The sequence below is a fragment of the Miniopterus schreibersii genome (assembly GCF_964146895.1).
Source record: "Miniopterus schreibersii genome assembly, chromosome: 10".
Lineage (NCBI taxonomy): Eukaryota > Metazoa > Chordata > Mammalia > Chiroptera > Miniopteridae > Miniopterus > Miniopterus schreibersii.
In genome coordinates, this window is record NC_138110.1 from 73,738,950 (window position 1) to 73,749,905 (window position 10,956).

Here is a 10,956-nt window from a genome sequence, read left to right on the forward strand (position 1 = left end):
GTGCTGGAGCAATGTAGCAAGTTTTATTATCTCCCGACTTCTCAATCAAAAAATCAGAAGAAACATAATTCTATAAAGTCCTTTTCCTGTAGCCACTAAAACCAGGGGAATGGGGGCAGAAAACAGCCTTCAAAATCCTCCAATCTTGCTGCAGGATCAGAATGACGGGCAAGTCTCCGTAAGCACCCGACAGAGAGGGAGGCCCCAGGGCAGTGAGTCTAAAGCGAACACCCTGGGTCGGGAGGGAAGCGGCGTGTGGATCAAACTGCTCTCAAAACGCCTATTTCGCACCCAAACTTCTAGAGAGAAATCTACCTTTGGATTGTCCTAGAAAGAATTGGAGTCTCAAGTCCCCACTTTTGAGTCTTAGTAAAAAGAACAACTTCTCTCAACTTTCAAATAAAAATACTCCGTCCAAGACCCTACTACCCTCATCACAAACTTGTATTTCATCAACGAAAATACAGCAGGGACGCCCTTGTTGGAAAAACTCGGTACTGACTAGACCAAAAACGGCCTCTCCAAAGACTGAGAAAATAGATGTAAACATTTTTTAAGACGTCTTCCAGGTTAAATCGGAGCGGTACCTTGCATCTTCAGATTACTTTTTTTTTTAACTTTCTGTCAGAAAAACTTTTGTTGAGGACTCTGCACAGAGCCTCGGGGCTCCTGCCGACGCGCACGAGCCGCGAAGCTGGCTCAGCCCAAAGGGGCGCCGCAGAGCGGGGCGCCCCGAGCCCACCGGCCCCGGGAGGCGGATCCTGCCTCCGGGCCTCGCGACCTAGGCGGCACGGGGGTGACTCACACAAATACCCACATTTTAGAAGTGAAAACCGAGCTCAACAAGTACTGGAGCACCTACTAAAAATTGCACAACTCCCGCAGTGACGCATTTAGCTTTTATAAAGTTGTAAGACACAGGCTTCGGGTTTCTGACTTGAAATGTCCCCGTATTGGGGCCGAAGAGAGTTTTCTCAAACTGTGGGGAGGCAACTAAGCCGCACTGCCGTTTGCTGCATGTTAGGAGGCTCTCACGTTCCCCGTCCAGTCTTCACGAAGCCAAGGTTAAGTTCTAAAAACTTTTTACGTAAAAACACATTCTCGGGTCCCCAGAAATTCGGCCGCGCGCCCGCTCGGTACCGGGCACCGGGCCGCGAACCACCAGGCGGCCCTCAGCCCTCAGGGAGAACAAAGAACGCTCGGGGTCCAGCAGGTGCTTCCCACGTGGGGGAGCCCCTCGCCACGAGACCCGGGTGCACGAGCAGCCCCCCGAGTCCCCTTGGGGCGAGGAAAGAAATGTGGGGCGCCGAGAGGTCGGCGGGGCCTCCGCCTGGAGCCTGGACGCACGTAAGGCCTCACCTTGCTGCGGTCCTCCTCCTCCTCCTGCTGCAGCAACTCGGGAACCGCGGCCATGGCGACGCGGGCCTCGAGCGCGGGCTGCCGGGCTGTGCGAGGAAAGAAGAGGCTGGGCCGTCGCTGCGGGGGCGCCTAGAGGGGCGGACGCGGCCCCGCCTCCGCTAGCCTCCCTGCCCCACGGCGGCCGGAGGCCTGGCGACTCCGCCACCATCCCAGAAGCCCCGGGAAAGGCTAGAGGCGCGCCACGTGCTCCCCCACAACTGCCTCCCCCGTACCCGGTGCCGTCCATCTTGGAGCCGGGCAAAGAAGCTACGCGGGGCCTACCCTCGCTCCGGGCCACGGAAGCCGCAGACTACAGAGCCGCGAGAGGAACGCAGAGCCAGAAACACTCCCGACAAGGCGCGTCTGAAGAAAGACCGCGCCCTAGTGCGGGGATATTTATTACTCGGCCAGGGCCCAAGATGGCGACGAGGTGTGACGTAAACAAGATCTCGCGAGAGCGAAAGGGCGCGATTTGGAGGCGCCCGCGCTTCGGCCGAAGGGGCGGGACTCCCCACGGATCGCGTGCACGTCAATGGAGGTGAACCAGAGGCTAGGGGCGGGGCTTGAGTGCCGCGGCGCGCGGTGCCTGCTGGGTCCGCCGTCCGTGGCCGAAACTCAAATCGAGAACAAAGCGCGGGACCGATGAAAATCCGCGTCCGGAGTGGTTGTTAAGCGAAGCGTGGTGGCCTCTGAGGTACCTACGCCTGCCCTGGGCTAGGCTTCTCTTTAAGCCGCCTCTTCCCCAGTCCTGACTCCCACCATAGGGGCCACTGCTTTTCTGTCGCGGCCGCAGTGCGGCGGCGGCGGCGTAGGAGCGGGAGCCCCCGACTCACGGGGATCGCGGCGGTGCGCCCTGCTGGCCGCCCTCACCTGCTCGGACCTGACGTGGCCCTTCGGCAGCTCGATCCCCGCGTCTGCAGAGCGGGTGGCGTAGCACCCACCTTAGAGGGCGTGAGGGCTAAATGAGAAATCTCCACACGGTACCTAGGATCCGGGGTTAATTGTTAACGGACTCCTGGCCGTTAGAGGATGGGCTCCTGGGTGGTTTTTCTGTCTCGCGCCTCCCTTCCTGCGCGTCTCCCTTGTGACCGAGCATTGGGGACGTCTTGCCCAAGCCGCCTGCTATTTCGCATTAAATAAGTGTTGGCCCTCGTATTGAGAGCCTTTTCTTTGGAAATAGCTTTGTCCAAACACGTCACAAAAGCTTACTGAATAGACTTTATTTTTTTCCTTTAAATTTTTAAAACTACGTTTTTATTGATTTCAGGGAGAGAGACACATCCAGGTTGGCTCGGCATTTGCCCTGACGGGAGTCGAACCCGTGGCCTCCGGTGGATGGGGCCGCGCTCCTCCACTGAGCCCCTGCGGCCGGGCTTGCTGAGGCTTTTAAATGTGCAATATCGTACTGACGCAGCTTTCACACTGATAGTGAAAACGCTGAACACTTTTGGCGCCTAACACCACTTTTCTCTCTAATAGGATCACGGACACTGAACAGGCCCTCGGCACCGCACGGGAGACTAGAGGAGAGTGCGGAGTCTGAAGATGAAGGCGTTTCAGGCCGTCTGCAGGCAGCTTAGGAGGGCAGGGGGGTTTTCTGCAGCACCCTGCCCGCAGGTGGGCTTCTCCACTTCCGCTTCCGCTTGCGGCCGGAAGAAAAAAGCGAACCCTTACCAAGAGGTGAACCAGGAGAAGTATGACGACTTAGTACAGTCTGTCTTGTCGTCCAGAGGCCCCGCTCAGACTCCAGAGTCGTTGTTCGAGGAAGACACTTTACTCTATGGGCCTGTGAGTAAGTGTAAACCCCCGAAGCACGACGAGGAAGCGAGGGTTCCGGGAAACTGGTTTCCTCTCTTCAATCCAGAGAAAAGCTTCAAACCAAGTGCAGCGAGTGATGCCGCGAGTCCTTTGAAAATCCCTTTGCAGAGGAGTAAGGTACCTAGTGTGACCCGCGTCCTTCAGCAGACCATGACATCAGAGCAGATTTTCTATCTGGAGAGGTGGAAACAGCGGATGATTCTGGAACTGGGAGAGGATGGCTTTGCAGAATATACATCAAGTAATTTTCTTAATCCTGGTTCTGTATTGTTACTGTGTTTTCTAGAATTATAGAGCACTAGTGTCATTCTTCTAAGGTGTGTTCTTTGTTTTTTAACCTTAACTAGTGAGGAATTCCTTTCAAATGATAATAATTAGCTTTAAATAGCACTTTGTGTATTAACTCCTTTAATCCTCATGACAACCCTACAAAGCATAGATACTGTTGTCCCCATTTCACAAATGCAACTGAAGCGCAGAGGTCAAGTATTTTGACTAAGTGATGTATAAAATTCATGTATTTTATAAGCTATAAACGTAAGTATTAGAATTGCCTGTTTTCTTTGATTATGGAATGAGCATGATGATGGAATTCTAGTTGTTTACTAGGCATTCTGTTCAGAATCTAGTAAATAATCCCTTGTTTTACTTACTAACGTAGGCTGACAAGCCAGACCAGTGGAATTAAAACAATAAGCCAGAACACACAGTCTGTATTTGGGTCTTGGTAAAGAGATAATCAGATGCTCTTGATTAGGAACTGAGAATAAGTAAACTTTAGCCTTCAACTCCTAACTTACAAACTTACTAGACAAGTGAAGAGAATAGCTTCCTTAAAACAGTCCATTCAAATGCACAGATGAATTAGCTGATCCTCATCAGGACTGTGTAGTTGTCTTAAAGCTGTTTTACATTGAGCATTCCTTCGCCTATGCTTCCCAGAGAGCAGTATGTGTACCCCTAGTGGTACACAAGCACGTTTATTTTTAAGAGTAATGCATTTATTTTGAAGCACCTTAGAAAAAAAGTGCATGTGTGCACACATGTTAAACAAATGGTCACGTGTTTTAAAGAAAATTATTACGTATATAGGTGGCACCTAGATATGGCAGAAATGGTCAAGACCGTAGTGCCTTATAACATTTTTCAGCTCTTTGGGACAAAGACTCCATGCAGTGGCTAATTGCCTTCTGAGGAAAGTTGATTAGTAACAACCACCAAACTACCGACATGCCTCATTTTATTGTGATTCGATCTATTGTGATTTTATTTCACAGGTGTTGCATTTTTTACTAAGTGAAGGAGAAAAGTTACAACTCACTTTAGGTACTTGTTTTATTACAGTGGTGTGTGTGATACTGAGCCCCCAATATCCCCAAGGTATTGCCTGTATTCTCAGCTTTCTAAACAAGCAACATAATCTTTTAATGGCATCTTAAGGTTTTTGTCAGTTTCTCAAGTATCAATTTACCTTTTGAAGTTTGCTGAGAATAAGAAAGTCTGACTTACTCTGATTTACATGTGTCCATCATAGTGGAAATAGCTGGGGTTTATTTTTTCAGTTTTTTGCTACTAATTTTTTTAACCCTAAAATATTTTCCATTCTGTCAATTCTATCAATCAGAATATTGGAGACTTATGAATTTTTTTAATGCCCTTTATATACTGGAACTTGAAAACTTTTCACTTTCATTCCTTTAACTTATTGAGTGACTACTCTGACTTGATGCTATCTGCAATAAATCTTGAATCTTTTAAAAAATTTTTTGCCCTGGCCGGGTAGCTCAGTTGATTAGTGCATCGTCCTGATACGCCAAGGTTGAGGGTTCAATCCCCAGTCAGGGCACGTACAAGAATCAACCAATGAATGGATAAGTGGAACAACAAAAATTGATGCTTTTCCCTCTATCTCCCTCAAAAAAATCAGTAAACTTTTTAAAAATTATAACTTACTTTTAACAAATTGAATTATTTTCTGTCTTTTGATAGTAGCTATCCTCATGGGCGTGAGGTGGTATCTCATAGATTTGATTTGCATTTCCCTCATGATTAGTGATGATGGGCATCATTTCATGTACTGATTGGCTGTTTATCTTTAGAGAAATGTCTATTTGAGTTTTTTGCCTATTTTTAAATCTCATTGGTGTTTTTTGTTAATATTCTGGACAATTCTTTATCAGATATATAACTTGAAATATTTTCTCCCACTCTGTGTATTGCCCTTTCACTCTTATTGATAGTGTAGCGTGGGACTGCATTCACACTCTCCCCTGCTTAAAAAGAATAAATAACAGTATTTTGAAAGCACCAAGGCCACTGTTTAACACAACGCCCCCTCTTTCTTCCCTTCCCTTACTGAGAATCAAGTGAATATGTAATATTTCTTTCATTTGCTGAGTATGTTCATGGCCTTTTCTCTTAAAAGTATATGAGGAGCCCGGCCAGGCATGGCTCAGCAGTTGAGCATTGACCTAGGATCCAGGAGATTGCAGTTCAATTCCCGGTCAGGGCACATGCCTGGGTTGCGGGCTCCATCTCCAATAGGGGATGTGCAGGAGGCAGCCGATCAATGACTCTCTCTCATCATTGATGTTTCTGTCTCTCTCTCTCCCTCTCCTGTCCTCTCTCTGAAATCAGTAAAGATATATTTTAAAAAAAAAGTGTATGAGGAAAAAAAATTTCAGGACAGAGCAACTACCCTACCCTAGAAAAGTGCAAGAGAAGAATCACATATTTTCCTCCCCTCCCTCCAAGTCCCACAAAATCCCCACAACAATTCCTTTTTAATTTGTATGTGCCTTGATTTTCACTTCTTGCCAGTCATAAGCCAGCTAGTGAAAGGCTTCCCTGCCGTTTTTATGTCCATAGTTAAGTTTTGATTGCAAAAAGAAGTAAACAAAAGTACAGTTTCCTAAATTTCTAATAATTTACCACAACCCGTTAACTTATTAAAATGGATACTTAAATTCACAGTACCATAAATTAGTGTGTTCCTGTAGCCCCAGATCTTTAATTCTAGTTTTGGCCTAATTCAGTTAGAAAGACTTTATTTTAAGCCATTTTATTGGCTAAACTATTCCAGTCTCTTTGGTTTTCAAAGTGCATTCTTGGGTTTCACAAGGGCTGAAATGTGGTGTTTCAGGGGTTGTCACTTAAAGGTAAATCTTGTGTAATTTTTAATTTTATTACTCAGTTTTTTAGAGTATTTGTTTTTTAGTACTAGTTTGTTCTTGTTTTGTTTTTTCATTTTCCCTTGATTTTTTTTTTTTTTTCTCAGACATATTTTTACAAGGGAAACAGTTCCATGAAGCCTTGGAAAGCATACTTTCACCCCAGGGGAACTTAAAAGAGAGAGATGAAAATCTCGAATCTGGCTACATCGAAAGTGTCCAGCATATTCTAAAAGATATCAATGGAGTTCGAGCTCTTGAAAGCGCTGTTCAACATGAGACCTTAAAGTATGTAGGTCTGCTGGACTGTGTGGCTGAGTATCAGTAAGTATTAGATTGTTTTTATCAAAGTGTGGAGGTGAATTAATCTGTCCTAAAGTGGGACAGATGGTGCCTGTCAAACACTTATTTCATCTAAACTCCGGCTTCAAGGTACAGCCTCTGTAAAGTCAAAACCTATGTGACAGGTAAAAGAATTGGGTAAGAATGGGTACAGGGGGAAGAGCCACATAATCCTTGCAAATTTGTGTTCCAAAATCAAAATGTTTGGTGAGGCAAAGGTAAAACTTTTTAATATCCCTAGGATGGCCTGTTTTGTAGCATGTTCCTCCTCCCTCTCCCCAAGCCAGGTACTAACCATAAGATCCAATTTGATTCCTGCATTTTATTCCCTGTGCCCCTAAAAATAACATCTTAATCTGATTTTAGTATATGTGCTGCCGAAGCGAGCACAACATCTTAATCTGTTGGCCCTGAAAGTCAACCTCTTTCCTGGCTCCAGGTACTTTTTGACACGGGTAGGAACTCTGAGCTTACTATAGCTTCCTTCCCACATACTCCAGATTCCAAGGGTAGATATAACCTGCGGATACCCCTATTCCAAAGAAAATATGTGAGCAATACAATAGGATGGGAGAAAAACCATCTGTGGGTGTAACCCTTGGAACTCTAGTTTAAATTTAAAAAAATTAACAATATTACTCTGGAAACTACTGTGTTTTAGGCTACCATAGTTTCATGCCATAGCTGCCTCATATCTGAGAAGAGCCCTTTGTGCCTAGAAATTTAATAGGCTATATTTGGCTGCCCTTCAGATTAACCAGTGAAGCCATACAAGTAATTCTACCAAAGGCCTATAAGAAATTCCTGCTACCAGACACTTTTCATAGGGATTACAAAACATGTCCATAGTACTGCTGTTTGTTTTTTGCTCTTAACACAGAGTATCACATCAGCATTGAGAATATGAACGTTGAACCTTTTTGAAACTAAGGTTTTAGAAATTTAAAAGGAATTTTTGATGGTCAGTATGTGTACCTGAAACTAATATAATAGTGTATGTCAACTGTAACTGAATTAAAAACAAAAGCCTCCCACTCTTTAAAAAGCCATGTTTTTAATGTGGCAGAATACACATAAAATTGACCATTTATTTTTAAGTGTGTAGTTCAGTGATATTAAATGCATTTATACTGTGCAATCGTCACCACCATACATCTCCAGTACACTTTTCATCTGTTAAAACTGAAATTCTGTACCCATTAAATAGTAACCGCCTCATTCCCCCCTACTTCCAGCCCCTGGCATCCACCATTCTACTTTCTGTCGTATATGTGGAATGATACAGTATTTGTCTCTGACTGGCTTATTTCATTCAGCATAATGCCCTCAAGGTTCATGTATGTTGCAGCATATGTCAGAATTTCCTCTTTTGGGCTGATGAATATTGCACTGTATGTATATGCCACATTTCGCTTATCCGTCCGTCAGTGGACACTTGGGTTGCTTTCAGGTTTTTGATATTATGAATGATGCTGTTGTGAACATGGGTATACATACATCTCTCAAGACTGTGCTTTTAATTTTTTTGGATATATGCCAGAAGTGGAATATTGCTAGAGCATATGGTAATTCTATTTAATTTTTTGAGAAACCGTACTGTATTCTATAGGGGCTATGCCATTTTATGTTCCTAACAGTGCACAAAGGTTCCAATTTTTCCACATTCTAACACTTAGTTTTTTTGATAGTAGCCATCCTAATGGGTTTTGAGGTGGTATCTCATTGTAGAGTTGCATTTTTAAGTGTTGATGGATTTGAACCCCAGCCTTGGTTTTTGAGCAAGAGAATTTCTGAAGCACCATGATGTTTAGTCTTTTATGATGAGGACTTTGTTACTGGTCTGTTGTGGTTCATTCTGATAGACATTTGAAGCAAAATCAACTAAAGAAATAATAGGTGTAGTTTCAGTTCCCGTCACCTGTTAAAAGAGAGGAGGCCTTGGAGATTCCAAGGAATTTTGAGAGAGCATAGAAACTTGAACTGAGGAAAAGTTGTTCCCCAGCACTCCCATGTGGGCCTGCATCTGTAGGTCTCACCGGTGCAATTTAGGAAACACTGTCCATCAAACCCATGACAGGCTCATATACTGAATAAAGGGTTCAGAGCAAAGCGAACATCAGATCTTTCTAATCCTGAGAGAGAAAGCTCAGAGGGGCTGCCTTTTTGGCAGGTGGAGAATAGAAGCAAGTGTCATTGGGTGACAAGTAGTAAATTATACATAAGTTACTCTAATAGAGTTTTGTAGTTTGAACTATTACCTACTATTCTCTTTAGAGGCAACCTGTGTGTGATTGATTGGAAGACATCGGAGAAACCAAAGCCTTTTATCCGAAATACATTTGACAACCCACTGCAGGTTGTGGCGTACATGGGTGCGATAAACAATGATGCCAACTATAGCTTTCAGGTCAGGACACTGAGCCTCTGCTTAAAGCTTTTGCTCAATGCTTGTTTATAGCTACTTAACCCCTTATGGTTCTTACTCTGTCTTTATCCCACTGCTTACTCTGTTCCTTGTCCCCCTTTTACTTTAAAATGCACTTTTCCTCCTCTGGAAACAGTCTATTCTTCAATGATGACAGTCTCTTCTTCAATGTCTTATCTGTCATCGCGGTGTTCTTGTGTGTCCTGGTACAGTCTTTCATCATCCCATCTTAGAAATTGAGTTAGGAGATGTTACTATAGATTGTTTTGTTCTGAGTTTGCCCTGGAGTAAGAAGGAGATTAACCTAAACTCTCAGCCTACTGTGTTTCTTCCTAGGTTCAGTGTGGTTTAATTGTGGTGGCCTACAAAGATGGATCCCCTGCCCACGCACATTTCATGAACTCAGAGCTGTGTTCCCAGTACTGGGCAAAGTGGCTTCTTCGACTAGAAGAATATACAAAGAAGGAAAAGCACCAGGACGTTCAGAAACCAGATTAGGGGCAGGATGCTATTTGGGAACATTCAGCACTTTCTCACAGTTTGGGAAAATATATTGCTGTTCACTGTGACCTAAAATGGAGGTCCCACAGGATCTGAGAGCCACATTAACACAAGCAGATTTGTTAAAATTTATTGCAGTCAAAAAGACTGAAAAGCCAGAAAAGTAGGTATAAAGAAATGGACTTCAGCACACAAAAGACCAGCTATGCTACCTCTTTGATTTACTTGAAAAAAGGGCAAGCAAGACTGATACAGTGTTGGTGGCTCTTGGGCCCCCTGGGACCTTTCTGTGTTCTGGGCAGGCTGCCCAGTCTTTGAACTGAATTAGAGGGCAGTGAGGCTTGGTGTGCCAAGCATTTCCCCAGGGTTACACCAGGAGGGAAGGGGCCATGCAGCCTCTGGGTGTGTGAACGGAGAACTTGCATCAGCCAACTGCTACTGCCAACGCAGTTTCCTAGAACTTGTTTTATGTATTGGGGTTCTCTATATATTTTTTTTGGAAAGAAAATTTCCATTTAACATTTTTGAAAGATAAACCTCTGATTCCTTAGCCTCGAATAAATATTGCTCTCTGGAAAGATGGAGCATATTCACCATATCATTGGCAATACCCCTTAGCATAGCACCAAGTAACCCCCAGAAGTAATTGTAGGTATTTTAGTAGCTATATTCTGGTTTGAGTCAATGAATCATGTCCATAGAAAAAAATATCACTTGTGGAATGTTTCCGCTATGGGGCACAGTAACACAGTACAATGTATTTTTGGGGTGTTAAGAAATAAAAATTATTAGTTGTCATTGGGTTTGGGAAACTTAAGTAAATCCCTACTATAGCCCTGGGGGAAGGGTCCCTATCTTATAGAGTGGGTTAGCATTTAAGTTACAGTTACTGTCTTAAAATTATAGGGTGCTACAATTTTTTTCTTTCATTAATAAAATACAAGATGTGAGTAAAGTAATGAGGGGTTTTGGTTTGGTTTTGTTTTAATTTCTATGTTCATAGATTAATTTCACAAGCCTGGAAATTGTTTAGACTTTGTTTTTAAATTCAGAATTATACCACTGGCCCAGTACTTTTGGTGTGAGTCTTATTACAAGGAGGTGTCCTGAATCACAGTCACCTGGCAAGGAAAGTAAGGTTCAGGTAGGAGAGAGGAGGTTTGTGGGTGACCTTTTATTGACTATACATATCTGCGTTTTATTAAGTAGCATGTATTCCTATAACTTGCAATATCCAAAGTAAGGAATCAAGTGAGAAAATTAAAAATTGTACCACCAGATTTTCCCACACTGCTCTAATAA

At 44.0% G+C, this 10,956-nt stretch overlaps 2 protein-coding genes across 5 annotated transcripts in view; one reads left to right on the top strand and one right to left on the bottom strand.

The window, feature by feature from the left end:
* Window positions 1-1,775, bottom strand: part of SNX5 (sorting nexin 5) — a 26,740-nt gene extending 24,965 nt beyond the window's left edge. The window contains exons 1-2 of one of the 3 annotated variants that reach the window (XM_081148534.1): window positions 1,681-1,767; window positions 1,360-1,445 (exon numbers count right to left, since the gene is read on the bottom strand). In XM_081148534.1, coding sequence (XP_081004660.1) covers window positions 1,360-1,413 — 54 coding nt within the window. In that variant the 5' untranslated portion in view covers window positions 1,414-1,445; window positions 1,681-1,767. Of the gene's footprint in view, window positions 1-1,359; window positions 1,446-1,631 lie in introns of all 3 variants that reach the window. The other 2 variants (XM_081148535.1, XM_081148536.1) reach the window with 2 other exon arrangements.
* On the top strand, window positions 1,670-10,726 carry MGME1 (mitochondrial genome maintenance exonuclease 1). 2 transcript variants are annotated; one of them, XM_081148538.1, is made up of 5 exons: window positions 1,670-1,755; window positions 2,878-3,457; window positions 6,494-6,710; window positions 9,003-9,135; window positions 9,490-10,726. In XM_081148538.1, exons 2-5 carry the CDS (start codon window positions 2,944-2,946, stop codon window positions 9,649-9,651), a joined length of 1,026 nt encoding a protein of 341 aa, XP_081004664.1. In that variant the 5' UTR covers window positions 1,670-1,755; window positions 2,878-2,943; the 3' UTR covers window positions 9,652-10,726. The 2 variants fall into 2 exon arrangements, with proteins under 2 accessions (XP_081004664.1, XP_081004663.1); XM_081148537.1 differs by lacking the exon at window positions 1,670-1,755 and adding an exon at window positions 1,951-2,092.
* Window positions 10,727-10,956: the final 230 nt, after the last annotated feature.